The following is a 16,604-nucleotide window of genomic DNA, read 5'->3' on the forward strand; positions in this document are numbered from 1 at the left end:
AGACATGTGGGAAAACCGGCCAGTGGACAGTCAGTAAAGGGTGTAATATTGTCTGTCTCGTGTCTACCAACAGCCAGGAGTTAAAAGGTCAATTTGAAGCAGCTTAAACTCCATCTGGGGTCAGGGGCCAGGGCTTTCATTTTCAGACGGTATCCCATTCCTCGCCTACTGCGCTTATCTATTAACTCCTGTCATAACTAATTATGCAACAGTTAGTTCCAACCAAGTAATTTGATTGGTCTGTCATTATCTATCTTAGCTACACTGTAACAAACATTGCACCGCAAAGATGGACATTTTTCCATAAATTACCTTTAGGTTAAATTATGAATGGTAGTCGGAAGAGGACAAAGGGAAGGAAAGAAGGCAATATACTTAAGTGCAAACTACAAGATGTGCTCATATGACCAGTCACCAGTCCCAGTCCATTTGTGGAATGAATTTAGTTGGCAGAGCCAAATAATTTATTACAATCGGTTTTCTTATTACTGTTAATTCATAAATGGTGCTTGTAAAACTCTTGTATAAAAGCAATAACACTTGAGGTTGTGCTGTTGTACTGAATATCAGCATGGCTGTAATTCACTTGTAGGCATGAGGCTGCAACACTCGAGAAACATTCAAACGTTAGAAATGTGTTTGGAAAACAGAAAATGTTTTCAAATCGTGAAATTCAACATGTTAAATCAATGAATTCAGCATGTTAATTAAAGGAGGTTATGATGAACTAGCTCAGGATAACATCCATATTTTGGCTGTGTCTGAGAGCAACTTGGATGTCATGACTCATGAGCCCAGAAATATGAATATGACTGATGTTGTGTATGCTACTCTGCCTTCTTTACACAATATTAAAGAGAGTGTAGACAAACATCTCATTATGAAGAAGTGTACTGCCAAATCCAGACAGGCTGCAGTTACCTTGCCCAAATGCCCAATCTAATGCCTTAAAATACTGTAGATCATCATGCATTAATAATTGTAATTATTGCGTGTAGGGGTTCTCTTCTCAAATGTAAACATAAAGTTCCTCTACACAGATAAGCTTATTATGTTTTTTGTTTGCATAGTTCTGTGTATAGGTCTATCTGTCTGAACTGAGTACAAAAGGACCACAATGTAAACAAGCCATTGGCTTTCTTGGGTTTAAATCCTATTAAAGACCTTGCAGCTGAACTGTATACTGTCCTGTGCTTTTCCTATGCAAACTTCTAATAAAGTATTCAATCAATCAATCAAATATTATGCAGGTAGACGGTCTGACCAAGACCATTTTAGCACATGGTTGCAATGGAAACATTCTTCTCACCAGCTGAGTGAGACCATGCTGGTAGTAGGTTATGCAAGGTTGTTGTGTGACTCGTCTCTATCTATCACTCTCTCTCTCTTAAACGTGTGAATTAAGGACATTTGTACACACACACACACACACACACACACACACACACACACACACACACACACACACACACACACACACACACACACACACACACACACACACACACACACACACACACACACAGCCACATGTCTTGGAAAAAAAGATTCATAACACATCCAAATAAAGTTAGATAGCCTACTGTAAGAATGCGCTTGTGCATTATGAGGTTTTGATGTCACTTGAGATACAATTTCAAAAATGAATAGCCTACTCTATTTAAAATAATACTTAGTGGCCATTCAACACAAATTGTTGCATTTACAATCATATAACGTTTGAAATCTGAGGACAATAACGATTTTCATGGAGGTGACTTTCATTGATGTTAACAGATTGGGTCGAAAATAAATCAGTTGGCGGATGAACAAACAACCTCTCTGCCAGTGCAAACAGAGACAACACTAACAAATATCATGCATAACGTAATAAACCTAATAAAGCGTTTATAAACCTTATTTTGGACTGTAACCTGTCCTGTCCTGTCTGATGATCATTCACTATACTACTAAACTCAACCCACCCGTCTCGGCTATAGCCTCGGTGGTCGCATTTCAATACTGACCTTGCCCAAGGAATGAGAACGAGTAGCCAAGTTCAATTTAGGTCTGCAGGTGCCAGATAGATTTTTGAAGAACATATTTTCCGCTCTCGTCAATACTTTAAAGGCCGCCATGTTTTAGAGGTGTCAGATAGCTGCTAGCAGCATGCAGCACAGGAATGAGGTTACTGGGGGGACTGTGGGACGGGTTGTTGACGACGGGGAGGGATGTCAGGTTGTCAGTGCAGCTAACATTAGCAGCAGCACAGACAAAGCGGAGAGCGCGTCTGTCTCTCTGCAAGTGATGATGAGCGCGCTGTGGGCGGGGCGGTGGGCGGGTCTGGAGGAGTGACAGAGGCTCGACAAGCTCATTAACATTTAACTGCTTCACCGCGGGTGTTGTGCTTGTGCCCATCCATCCATCCATCTTCAACGGCTTATCCGGAATCGGGTCGCTGTTCTGTTCCAACAGAGATTTCCAGTGGTCCTCGACCCTCTCCTGAGCAACCTTATCCAATTCATCTGGGGGGATCCCCAGGCGTTCCCAGGCCGGTGTAGAGATGTAATCCCTCCATCTTCTGGTCTTTGGTGGTCTGCCACAGGGTCTGCTCCCAGTCCCAGTGGGACATGCATCGGGAGACGCTCAGGAGGCATCCGTACTAGATGCCCCAACCACCTAAGCTAGCTCCAAGAGCAGCGGTTCTACTCCAAGTCTCTCTCGGGTCCAGGAAATGCCAGCCACCCGTCTGAGAAAACTAATTTTGTCCGCTTGAACCCGCAATCTAAAGGCCTGTCCATACTGTTCACTACAAAATGACGTCACTCGGGACTTCTGAAAAGCATTAGTCTGAATGAGAGTTCGGAAATTTCCGAGTTGGAAAGTCCAACTCACCGAACATTTCGGAGATACTATGAACAGGCCTTTATGCTTTTGGTCGTGACCCACACTTACTTCATGACCATTGAGAGTAGGAACGAAGATTGCTCGGTAGACAGAGAGCTCAACTCTGTGCCCATTCATTAATGTTTTGTGTATGAAGTGTTCCCCCTCCCTATAGTGTGTGCCAGCGCCTACGTCATTGTAGTCCTTAGCGGCCATTTCTTGGGTAAAAACACAGGTGTTTCAATTGTTTGATTGCATAGAACTAATGCTATAGTCTAATCAGAACTAAATCAGAACACCTGTGTAAGGCTGTGTTTACCCAATAAATAGCCGCTCTTAGAACTACATTTGGCCCACCCTATAGAAATCGTAGGCCGCAATCACACATATGCGTGAGCGTGAGACATCTTCTCCGTATCGTTTGAGAATGAGAACGTGGTTTCATGTATTTGCCATGTCTCTTGCTCAACCGAAGGCTGGCCAAGAGATTTGCAAGAGACAAAAAAAACATGTGAACTTCATTGAGAATGAATTGGACCTACCCTCTCTCCACTCATTCTCAAACGACACAGACACGATAGCTGTCGCAAATGTTTGGACGGGGCCTCACACTTACACCCAAATAAAATAAAACTAAAAAGAATTCCAAAGTAGTTACACATTTTTTTTTATCTCTCCATGGAATGAACTTCTGAAATTCAATAGGCAGGTTTTACTTTTTAAATTGAGTATGTTTTAGTTTTGTATTAGTAATTACTCTAATAAGCTTAATGATTTTTTTATTTTATCATTATTAATAGTTGGTCTGCGTCTAACTCTTTTTGAACTGTTGCCTGATTGTCATTGATGAAGGCCCACATTGCAAATACATGTTTTTACTTTGCAATATTGTTTGTTTGATTTATATATTGTAGGTTATTTACTGGTCCTAGTTATTTACAAAATAACATAAACAGAACACTCCAGTACTTTTGCACAAGGTTTTGTTACTTTAAATGTATTTTGTGTTGAGCAAAAGGGTCGTGCGACCAACTATAATAAATAGCAAATATGACACAGTATAATAAATTCGCATTTTATTCCATTGCCGTTCCGTTGTTTCTACGACACAAAAAGGGAAACATAAACACACTTTGGGGCACGTGAATAATCCTAGGCTCATCACGTGACCAACATTTTCAGTCATGGCCGACGACTGCAGGCGACAGGGCTTCGAGCTGGAGAGAAGGATATTTGAGTTGGATATCAAGTGTGCCAGCCTCCGAACAGAAAAACAAGGTACACAACACACACGAAGACCAACGCTGTGCTCGTTCCTTTTGTGTAGCTGACAGCTGTGTCCAGTTTAATTGCCCTGCTAGCTATAGCTAGCGTTATCTAACTTAGCTCGATGCTACCATAGCAACAACAACTGCTCTTCTGATGAAACCTTTCGTGTTTTCCAAATAAACTCTCGGAAGCCGACCGTATAGTGTTTTGTAGATATACACTGACGTTTTAGCATGTTTTGTTTCGTGCCAACTTAAATGTGAGCTAACTACCTGCATTTTGACGGTTTGGTACAGTGTTAGCTTGCTAATGCTAACTAAAATACATGCGTGTTGTTGCTAAATAGCGAAGTCATCTGGCTTTCTGAAATATATTGAGGCATGTGTAACTTGTCAACAAGCTACTACTACTAGTGATTCTCAAACTTTTTCATGTCAAGGACCCCCAAAATGACACGTTATTAGCCCACGGACCCCCTTTTTGAAAAGCTATTCCAGGGACCCCCTAAGATAAGACTTCAACAGCTGTAGCAGTCATTCTCAAATCTCAACCACCAAGAACCCCCAATTTGACATGTATTATAGGCTACGACCCATTTATGGCATTTCTATCTCTTGGACCCCAATTTATAGTGTAAAATCAATGTTAATTTAACTCTGAGAGTGTACAAATGGAACCAAGGGTCCATTTGGTTCCTAACTATCATTAGCTGGGGAGGGACCCCCTGGAACTCCCTCAAGGACCCCTGGAGGTCCCCAGAGTTTTTTTATGTTGAGCTGTATCTAATATTTGGTACTTAATTCTAGTTTAAAATGACGAATAAGTGACAGTGTGGCACATCCGTAAGCCAGCGTCATTCCGCCTCGAAATGCAAAACATCAACTAGTAGTTATTTGTAGGTTATCTACCCTGAGTCCCTGACACTAACCGTTATTTTACATCAACACATTGTATGCATCAGACAAACACTAGTGTCACTGTAGTGTATCTTAAAAACTTGTATATTGTGTATATGTAGTCATTGCATTAGTCAGAATTGCAATTGGTAACGTGTTAACATATCTCATTTTTCCCTAGATGATGACTATTTGCAAAATGCGTCTGCCATACTAGACAAGTTGAAAAGCTTTTACAGACAAGGAGGGGAGAGTAGCAGTCTTCCTAAGCTGCTTCAGGATTACACACAGGTACTGCAGTATATGTCCAACTTTTAGATGGTTCTTTATTTCAGCCGGCAATGCATGGGGTGTTGCCAATATCTTAATATGTTCAGTAAGCTCAACATACTAATGATTTTTAAGATCTATATGATTTTGGAAATCAACAGGCCCATTGCTTATTCTAAATTAAGCTGCTATATATTTATTGCATATGATTAAGGAAAAACATTTTTTCCCCTCATGATCCAACTGTATCAATGCTGTGACAAAGACCACTCAAACAAATTGATGGTCATGTATTTTCATTTTCTATATTATGCGGAGAAATGTTCAGTTGTTTCAGTGTAGTTGATTGCTGGATTAAAAGCCAGTGCCATGTTTTGTAAATACTAAATAGACCTGACAAAGCAACGCCGATTCCTCTGCTTGTGGTTTCCGCCTAGACCAGAACAAACGGCCCGTTGTAAACGAATACCTGCCTTTCCTCTGAGAAAGCCTGGTGACGCGAGGTTAGCTTTTCTGGTCCCATCCTCTTTTACAGTACACTTTAAGACATAATAAGACAAAATAAAGCCATAATAAGAAATAATGTGTTGGTAATTAGAGCTAATATATTTTATTAGACAAAAACAAAGACAGAATAGTAGAAAGAGCGAATACATTCTCTGGCACCGTCACCTGCCGCGGAACTGCAGCGGCAGACACTGCCGCACGACCGCTAGTTCGACCAGCAGTCACACTGCATCGCCGGCGATAGGACCAGCAGTCCCGCCAGTAGGACCGGCGGCCGCCGCACGAACTGGCGGTCGTGCGGCAGTGTCTGCCGCTGCAGTTCCGCGGCAGGTGACGGTGCCAGAGAATGTATTCGCTCTTTCTACTATTCTGTCTTTGTTTCTGTCTAATAAAATATATTAGCTCTAATTACCAACACATTATTTCTTATTATGGCTTTATTCTGTCTTATTATGTCTTAAAATGTACTGTAAAAGAGGATGGGACCGCTTTTCTATAGCGTCTTTATCCAAAGTGCTTCATAATGTACGTTGCGTTCACCATTCACACACAGATGGTGGAGGCTACCATGCAAGGCACCAACCTGCTGCTCAGGAGCAGTTAGTGTTTCAGTGTCTTGCTCAAGGACACAATAACATGAAGCCAAGAGCAGCCAGCGATCGAACTTGGGAGCCTCCTGGTTACCAAACGGCCACTCTATCTCCTGAGCCACTGCCTCCTCATTATTATAGCAGGTTATAACTATTATGAATATAAAATCGAATATTGAATGAAAAGTAGTGATCGGTTGGCAAGCCAAATGAAGCATGCCTGTTCAATTAAACCAAAAGTTTAAAATTATCACAGATTGATGATAATTCCTACTATTTAATTACCCAGGCTGTTAGATACTGCTTTTGATGTGGGCTTGCAAAATCGAATTATATACAGATAAATGGAACTGTGGAATAAAATGTTGCATTATGTGGATGGTCAATATGTATTAATAGGAATATATTAGATCATTTCATTGAGTGGACAACACTAAACATCCAGAGGTTGTAATTTTAGCTGTTTGGTACAGTGGAGGTCATAAATGATTGATCTAAATATGATATTGGACTGTTATTGGCCTATGGCCTTGAATGAACCCAGGTATTAGCCCTATTCACGACCCGCCCACTCAGCATCCCCCGGGTGCTGAAGTCCCGTTTTGAAGGGGAAAATCCTACTATAAGCCTATAGAGTTAGCACAGAAATCGCAAATTTAATGCAATTTCCGAATAGTAAAGTATAAAATACGGCTAGCATGATCAAGAACACAAGATAGTAAACGGCACAAAGCATTATAATTTACTTTACTGTTAGAAATAACGATTTGTCCAGCTATTTCTATTATAGTTTCCCCTTCTAAATTGAAGTCAGCACCCGGGGGAAACTGAGAAACGGAAGTAGGTGGGCGGGCCGTGAATAGGGCTAATTGGCCACTAATGTATTTCTAGAGGTACTTGATCTCTTTTTTTTAGGACACATACTGTATGTCAACCAGGAGGAAAACGGGAAGAGGAGGAGGAAAGAGGGGAAGGGGAGAGAGGAAAAGAGGACGAAAGAGAGAGGAAAAGAGGACGAAAGAGAGACAGTTGTGGAATGTGATGCACTTAGTCGATTAATATTACATCCTAATTTGGTTCAGAATTTCCTACACATCTGCCAATCTTCCTTTTATTTGGGGATTAGGGAAGGGCTTTTAACAGCCTATTACCCTAACCCTTATCACAACATCTGTGTGTTGATAATCTCACAAGGTCACTGAAATGCCATTAGCACCGCAAATCGAGACAAATGATCATCAAATGGCACTTTGTATATGTCTGTGTTTATTATGCACATATGTGCACTGCCTGTGAGCGTTTTGAAAGGTTTTTGGATGGCAGGCTTTGCATGGAATTCAATAAAAAATAAGAATGCCCTCTATTTTGGTTGTTGTCTTTGTGTGTTTTAGGTGATACTAGACATAACATTTTATGAGGAGAATAAGCTCGTGGACCAGGAGTTTCCTGAAGACTGCTCACCATTCAAAATTCAGCAGCTGCTGCAGGATCTCACTGAGCCAGAGGTGTTGGCAGGAAGATTGGCACCAGCACAGGAGGTTTGTGTGGGTTGTGGTAGTGGGATGCGAGTCAGTGCTCATGTGTGTTTAATTACACATGACTGAGAAGCCCCTTAATGTAAACCCTGCCCAGCAGATTTGATTCACCAGCCGAACACTGACAAATTATTGGCTGTGGATGCCAGTCACAAACCTTTTCTTAGGGTATTTATTCTTCTCTATTCCAGGTGTCAGTATTACAATTAAAACAATAGATGTGGCTTCTCCAAAGTTAGTTTTGTTGTACAAGTATTGGAGATGTGGATAATTGATTCAATGATGCATCGTGATTCGGGCATTGATGACTCTGCGACATAATGACTTGAAGATGCAATAAAGCTGTGAAGATGCAATTCATTCCAGGAGTAGCGTTCCATTGACACTACTAGGCTGCAAGGCTAACCACTGTCACAATGAGAGAAGTGATTGAGGGAAGCGATTCAAATCTCACCCAGTATACAATTGCTAGTCAAATCCTCTGTTATTTTATTTTTTATTTGTATTTTTTAAGATATGTTTTTGGGCTTTTATGCCTTTATTAATATGACCGTAGACTGACAGGAAATGGGGATATAGATGGGGAGTGACACGCAGCAAAGGTAGTCGGGATTGGGACTCGAACCAGCGACACACTGTCAGGCTACACTGAGCCTATGTGGTATGCGCCTGAACCGGTAGGCCAGCGGGTGCCCTAAATCCTCTGTTAAGTTAACGATGACTAGAACTTAACCGTTTGAAAATATGTGCTCCAAAATATGTGCAGAGTGTGGGTTATGGGGAAAGTAACTAACTGGTGCGTGTATGAGAATTTGTTTCCCCTAGGCAGAAGCTGAAGGAGTGGGGGGAGAGTTGCGGGGAGCGGCATAGCGTTCGCGCACAGCGCCGTGTGCAGGCGGAAATCTTCATCTTCTGATCTTTATTTTATTATCAACATTTGCCATCATCTTCAGTGCTTTATTTACACACACAAATAAATACTATTTGGCTTTTCAAACTTAAAGGAAAATTCCAGAATAAAACATATTAATCCTTAATCAGCCTTTTATCACGTCTGTACATACCTGGTATGATGGATTTTTATCATAGTCCTTCCAGTTTTTACTTCTCCTGGACTCCTCAGATCTCTCTCCCACAGCCAAAACGGCGGTCAATTGTGGTTCTCCCAAAGCGCTAATTTTCACCGCTGCAAAGTTACTTTTTTCTTCATAAATCTGCTATTTATAGTTCATTGAGAGCCAGTAATCCACTGTTTTATCGCGGGTTGAGGGAAATGGCCGTTGTTGACATGATCCCAATAGTACTCACAGAAGAAGAATGAAGTCTCGCGTCTCGCGTGATTACCGCGTTTCCTTTAGCTTTTTCTTTAGCGCAAAAGAAAGCTTTCTCCTGGAGTTATTACAGCCAGTATGTACACAACAAGGCATCGTGGTATATATATAAAAAATAAGAAAGCAGAAGAATATAATCTAGTTAGTCTATTGATCGCTAGAATCTAGTAATATGACTGAGAAGGATTCATAACAAAGCATTTTAACGGACTTCCTGTAGTCATAAGGTAATTCTATTACCTTTATTTATTTTATTTTTTCCTCAATACATTTCTTCGATTTTATTTATTATTTATTTATGGAATTACTTATAAAATAACTTTGACGTGTATTATTATTTGTAAACAATGTAGGCTACAATATAATCACAAAATAATCGTATTTTCCTCAAGACATTCTGCAATGCCTCACCAAATAAACTTTAGGTAAAAATTACTTCATGACCACAGAAACGTGTCTTTCATGAGGTACTTTTTACCTAACGTTTATTTGGTGAGGCATTGCAGAATGTCTTGAGGAAAATACGATTATTTTGTGATTATATTGTAGCCTACATTGTTTACAAATAATAATACACGTCAAAGTTATTTTATAAGTAATTCCATAAATAAATAATAATTAAAATCGAAGAAATGTATTGAGGAAAAAATAAATAAAGGTAATAGAATTACCTTATGACTACAGGAAGTCCGTTAAAATGCTTTGTTATGAATCCTTCTCAGTCATATTACTAGATTCTAGCGATCAATAGACTAACTAGATTATATTCTTCTGCTTTCTTATTTTTTATATATATACCACGATGCCTTGTTGTGTACATACTGGCTGTAATAACTCCAGGAGAAAGCTTTCTTTTGCGCTAAAGAAAAAGCTAAAGGAAACACGGTAATCACGCGAGACGCGAGACTTCATTCTTCTTCTGTGAGTACTATTGGGATCATGTCAACAACGGCCATTTCCCTCAACCCGTGATAAAACAGTGGATTACTGGCTCTCAATGAACTATAAATAGCAGATTTATGAAGAAAAAAGTAACTTTGCAGCGGTGAAAATTAGCGCTTTGGGAGAACCACAATTGACTGCCGTTTTGGCTGTGGGAGAGAGATCTGAGGAGTCCAGGAGAAGTAAAAACTGGAAGGACTATGATAAAAATCCATCATACCAGGTATGTACAGACGTGATAAAAGGCTGATTAAGGATTAATATGTTTTATTCTGGAATTTTCCTTTAAGTAACCTAAGTAAGTTCTGTTGTCAGATTTGTCAGGAGGAATAAACAACCAGGTCTATGAAAACAAGCCCAAAATAAGTGAATATAGCCAGGCCACATGAGCAACCTAAATACTTCCGCTATTTGAAAATATCCGATCTACAAGCTCACAAGCAACCACCAGGGGCGTCAAAAGGGGGGGAAAGTGGGACTGAGTTACTAGGGCCCAAGGTGGAGGGGCCTTAATTATTTTATACTTTAGCAATCGAAAAATAGCAGATAGGCCTATACAAGCTCACAGCGCGGCACTGAGTGCCGCGCTGCAAGCTTGTAGATCTGCTATTTTTGAAAAGTCGTGAAAATGGGTGCAAATCTTTGAAAATATGTATTTCTTAACATTTGTAACTCATATTTTGCTTCTGGGGGGTCCCTGGAACTATTTTGAGATGGGGGTCCGTGGCCAAATTCATATAATGTTGGGGGTCCTCCTTCACATGAAAAGGTTTGAGCACCACTGACACTCCCCCTATGAAGAACATTAATGGGGGGCCCACAGTGAATCCTTGTACCCAGGGCCCAGAATTTGGTGCCCTGGCAACCACCATTATTTACAAGCAACTTTACAGAAATAAGAGCCCAAATACATAATAGTCAGATTTGGCAACACTGCATGGTATTTCATCCAACCTAGCCCAACATTTACCTGACTTTCGCCAGATGGTGGCAGCATTGCTTATGCATTGCTTTACCATCTGGGTTCACTTGCGGAGGAGGGGTTCCCTTCGGAATGTCCCTGGCCGGACCAATCAGCGGCAGCTATGGGTGGGCTCTGAGCGGCTCTGAGCCAATAGAGTCTGATTGCAGACCACGTGGAAACCCAGGAGGTGGATTCTGGGTGCAACGTCATGCAGACAGGCCAATATGAGTCGTTGGAGTTGGCACGGCCATATCCAATCACCTGCTTTAGAATTTTAAAAAATGGCCCGCCCCTTACATCGGTTGTGCTGGACCGAGTCCAGATGGTAGAAGCAGAGCGTTATGCAGGCATACGCAATGCTGCAAACCATCTGGCGAAAGTCAGGTTAGCCCAACATGGCTTATATTATCAGACCTGGCAACTGCATGTTGTTATTTTCTCCACACACTGTAGGCTAGGTCGCTTGCTAACAGTCAGACACAAACTGCACATTTAGCCACAGACAACCACAAACTACACCACTCTAAAATCATTATCAATACGTTTTTAAATGAATCTTGAGAAATGTACAGCTAAGCTGTAATGATGAATGGGACAACAAGTAAACTTCTCCTGTAACAGTGCACTGCCTAATGTGCCTATGCGACGCCACGAGTGGGTTTGTACTCGGTGCACAGCTGTTGTTTCTCCATCCAATCAATGAGTGTAGCAGAGGAGCGCTATAATCTCCTTCCAGCCGTAGCTAACCGAGAGAACAAGAAACTTAAAAAAAAAAAAAAGATCATAGAGCGGCGGCCAGATTTTAAGGGGCGGCGGCCCGCCACTCCTTAATGCATATAGGGGAAACACTGTGTAGGAGCATCATAATGTAAGGAGCATGGTATTGCATGCGGCCCACGTAACGGTGGACATGCTAATGACGGGCTTACAGAAGAGAGAAATGTGTACACATACGGTAACGCACGCGCGCATCACACCGTTAACCCACAGAGAAATTATATTTCCTCGCTGTCGCTGACAGCACACACACACACACACACACACACACACACAGCATTGTAGACGCTAAAAGTTTGCATCAAGAGCTAACACTGGAAAATGGAATTAGTGTCCCGGCGGTGTGTATAGAGACGGCTTCCCCTTGACGAAAAAGTGTAATTGCAAAGGGAAAAAAAGCGTAATGAAGTCCTTGGCTAAAAGCGTAATGAAGTCCTTGGCTTTGTGTGGATTAGTTGAGTTTGTGAAGTTGAACAAAGTTGCAGTCAGAGCCATAGATATATATGGTCAGAGCAAGGCTCTGGTGTAGGTAGTGCTACAGATCCCATGGCCTGGAGGGCCGAACCGTAACCTAACAACAGACACCGCATGCGCATTAGCGGCAAAAACTTGGCCGTGGAGTTGAACAGAAGTGTGAAGAAAACACTAATAAACAGCTTGAATTTGGGATTCCTCACCGTCTGAATAATGCTAATGGCTAATGCCATGTGAAAGTTGGGATCAGTTGCTGAAGCGAGTGAATAGATAAAGTGGAAATGCAGTCTGTCTGTCTGACTGACTGAGTGTGACTCTAAAATGTATAGTTAGATTGTACAACAACGATCAACACACTCGTCGCTCAAGCACTCGACAGATCTCTAAGCTCACAACGTATCACGATGTGACGTGATATGAGCTTATAGATCAGTTGCTTTCAGTGAGCGACACTGTTGTATGGCGAGACTTCACGGCTTGATTTGAAGTTACACTACAGCACACTTGTAAAGTTTGAATGCAATATTATTATTATATAGTTTTAAAATACATACAATTGCTACTATGTATTTTGGTTTAAAATTAAAACATTTTAGAAATGAAAAATGATTTCCTTATATGTATCTGACTGCTTGTATTGCAGATAATTTGGATTGCATCATATAATGAAATTGTTAACAGGTTAATCATAATTGAATTGTGAGGCAAGTTCAAGGTTGGACACACATCTAGTAGACTAGACTCTTATCTCCTAGGCCCAATCACAATTTTGATTGGTATTTGAGTTGTACAATAGCTGTACTCTGTATTGCTGTCTCTGCTGGATAATCATCCTTTTTGTTATTGAGGTGAAGTTGACCCATCTTTAAAGCAAGCATCACTTTCTCACATTTGCCCTTGTCTTTTGATCCATGGCAGGTGCAGTCTGTGTTGGGCCTTGAACTATTAGAATGTCTGTACTGGAGACGTGGAGCTCTGCTGTACATGTACTGCCACACCCTTCACCAACGTAAGCAATGGATCAAGAAGAACAAGGACACATTCCTTAAGGTAGCACATCATTCTTGTTTCATAGAGGATACGCTTACTAATGAGCATGGCATATTAATTAACGGGGGCTTGATCATGACAAATGTATACAGTTGCATTGATCTAGGGATGGCCAAATGCCTTATCGGTTAATTAACCGTTAACCGTTAAGGAAATGTAGATAGATAGATACCTTTATTATCCCAAGGGGGAAATTCAGTAAATGTGTTCAAAAATTTGTTATTTTAGCGATTTAAAAAAGGAAAATACACCAGTTTTTCCCCATAATAAAGTGCCATATTTTCACATTAAAAACAATAAAACTAGGAGAAACTAGTAAAATACATTTCCCCTTTCTATACCATAACTGAAGGCTGCATTCAAGAGAATTGTCCACCAAAAGGCCCTTTTAGAAATGTCATCCCCTGCCTCTAACATTCTCTGCACGTCCCTGGCTGTCCGCACGCTTGCACTTCACTTCGCACTTCCCCCTCTCCTCTGTTAGTTGTGTAGAGCAATAACTTCCAATCGTATGACTTTTGGGAATTGTTGAAACATCAGCTAAACGTGATGTCCATTTCATTCATATTCTCTCTCTCTCTTCTCTTCTCTCTTATATACAACCATTTATTTATATAGCCACATTTCCCAGGCTGTTCATGACAAGAACGCAGGAGACCATAGAAAGCAAAAGTTAACTATAGCTTGAAGCAGCGCTAAAAAACGTCTATCACTGTTTGCCAAAATTCAGGAGACCCGAGATGTTCGGGAGTCAGGCTTTCTCAATAATTAATATTAATAAATATAATGTGCAATTTATGCAAGTGATACATAAACATCCAAATGACATTATGAAAATAACGATCACTGAATGTTCAGTGCACTGTGACACGTGCATGTTATGTTTATGCAACTGAAGTCCCTGACATTTAAGCAAAATGTATCGGGATGTTTGTTATGAAGAAGAAATTTAATTTATTAAGTGAAATGTTTTGAAGAAAGTTATAGCTGGGAGTGGGACAGTATTCTGCATTTCTGTCTGCTGATGTTGGATTTCAAAAATAGTTTAATTATTTCCTCTTATCAGAAATGTAATGTACCCTATGATCAATATAGGTAATCTTATAAGGTAATAAGGTAATCTTAATAAATTAAATTAAGTAAGACACAAGCTATAGCAGAGACTATCTTTCTTGCTTGCAGGACACAGTGATTTGTTTTGACACGCCTGGTCTACACAATTTGTGTAAATGAAGAAGAAAAAAAACGTAAAATGTTTGCAGGTATATCAAGTGATCTTGACAGGCTTATTTATTTCAGTCCACTGTTGGCCATGCCACTAACAAACCATAACAGACAATGTAAATACTCTGCTACCATTTCCTCTACGGCTCACCACCATAATTAACTTCCTTTTTCTGTTGACACAGTGTATTCAGGAGGGTGTGCGTTACCTAATGCGAATGCTACAGGTGAGGAATTCTGTGAAAATCAACGATGGAGTTGTGCTCCATGATACTGCTACAGCCAACTTCCTCTCTGAAGGTAAAACAAAACAAAACAAAAACAAGTCAGTTCTTTATCACATATGGTGTACCAATCTTGACAAAAGTTTAATGATCAAAGCACCACATTGAAAGATTCATTAAGACATTCAGAAGCAAACCCAGTAGTACTTCTATACAAAGTAGTCATTTGATTTTCATCCCTGCTTACTCTTTCAATCAGGCATCTTCTCGGACACCCACCTGTTGACAATGATGTACATCGGTGAGATGTGCTTCTGGGCAGTGAAGTACGAGGACTGCAGCGTTGACACAATGGAGCGCAAAGAAGACCGCCTCCAGTTCCGGGACATTGGAACACAGATCCTCAACAAATACGTGCTGGCCTGCGAGGGTCCTCTGCAGGGCCAGGGCTGGAACACAGAGAATGCCAAGGAAATCCTTAGTATCTTACAGTGAACTGAGCTGCTTCTGTGTTGAAGTTGCCCTCAGGCACAGATCTGAGATCAGTATTTAATGATGTCACCCCTAAATAAAATCATCGCCCTTTTGGTTAGGGGTGTGGTGGGGTGATGGTGGGGCAAAGCAGATGGATGGGAGGGGGTGGGGTGTAGTCCTTGGATCGGTGTCTAGAGGCAACCTCATCCTTTGCCAGCTCTGGCCAAAGGAGGAAGAATGGGAGGCTACACAGTCAAATCGTTCCGTGTTAATTTACTTCTTGAGGGTGTCCAAATATGTCCATTTGGCAAAAACGTTATTCAGTATTTAGCCATACATTATGATTTGAAGTGTGCATATAAAACTGACACCAAATGAACAATATAATAATAAATAAATCACAATAGAAATAACTAGATTAAAATAGAATACAGCATACAGTGACAAACAAATATTAAACTTTTGCAGACAAAGTATTTAATTCTTTGTTAAACTGCCCAGAAATTATCTAATTGTAATGATGAAAGGACCTATTGTAGTTCCTGTTAAAGGGTTGTGGCCAGTGACGGGCCATGCCTATATGATCCAAGAAGAGAGCTCCAGGCCCAGCAGACAACCAGAGCTTTATAGAAGCATTTGATGTCCTTGTCTGTCACATCCCACAGATTTCCCAAAACTAATCGGCAGCAATAAGGTGATTGAGAACGATGCCCATGCCCTCAATGTCCCTACACACTGCAAGAGCAGCACTACAGCATCAAGAGTATCTGCTCTCATCTGCTTCTGGAATACAGGGCCTAAGAAAGCTTGGTCCTCGCCTGCAGTGCACCATGCCCCGCTTACTATACAATATGCAGAGATCTTTGGTGGTTCTAGCTACCTGTAGTTGAGCGGAATCGGGAACCAAATGGAGTACATTTAGTTCCACTTGGACACACTCTAGAGATGAATTAACACGTGTGGTTTGCAGTGTAGAGAGTAAGTTATATGGTGTAAAATTGTTCGGGGGTAAAGGAGGAATCTTATCAAATATTTTTCTCCCTGTCCACCCCCTGAAAAGCACTTATCTTCCAGATTCCAGACTGTTGGTTTGGGCATGTCTTTTGCTCTGAGAATGTGGTAGAATAACATTAATATTAATATAAAAAAAGATTATTACGAAAATAACATTTAAAAAACAAAACAAAAAACGATTGTTTAAAGTTTAACGAT

The 16,604-nt window shown here is 40.8% G+C and overlaps 2 protein-coding genes across 3 annotated transcripts in view; one reads left to right on the forward strand and one right to left on the reverse strand.

The window, feature by feature from the left end:
• oxct1a (3-oxoacid CoA transferase 1a) overlaps nucleotides 1-2,254 on the reverse strand; it is a 72,977-nt gene extending 70,723 nt beyond the window's left edge. For both annotated transcript variants that reach the window (XR_013962567.1, XM_080738220.1), the window contains exon 1: nucleotides 2,007-2,254. Coding sequence is in view for 1 of the 2 variants with exons in the window: in XM_080738220.1 (XP_080594346.1) it covers nucleotides 2,007-2,117 (111 nt within the window). In the remaining variant the exon portion in view is untranslated. The remainder of the gene's footprint in view (nucleotides 1-2,006) is intronic.
• Nucleotides 2,255-4,049: 1,795 nt separating this feature from the next.
• On the forward strand, nucleotides 4,050-15,494 carry rimoc1 (rab7a interacting mon1-ccz1 complex subunit 1; the record flags this gene model as incomplete). Its single annotated transcript, XM_080739378.1, has 6 exons — nucleotides 4,050-4,143; nucleotides 5,212-5,321; nucleotides 7,789-7,935; nucleotides 13,339-13,470; nucleotides 14,880-14,994; nucleotides 15,178-15,494. The coding sequence occupies 6 exons, from the start codon at nucleotides 4,050-4,052 to the stop codon at nucleotides 15,411-15,413; spliced, it is 834 nt and encodes a 277-aa protein (XP_080595504.1). The 3' UTR covers nucleotides 15,414-15,494.
• Between the last annotated feature and the right edge of the window lie 1,110 nt (nucleotides 15,495-16,604).

Source organism: Nannobrachium achirus (assembly GCF_963921795.1).
Source record: "Nannobrachium achirus genome assembly, chromosome: 12".
NCBI lineage: Eukaryota > Metazoa > Chordata > Actinopteri > Myctophiformes > Myctophidae > Nannobrachium > Nannobrachium achirus.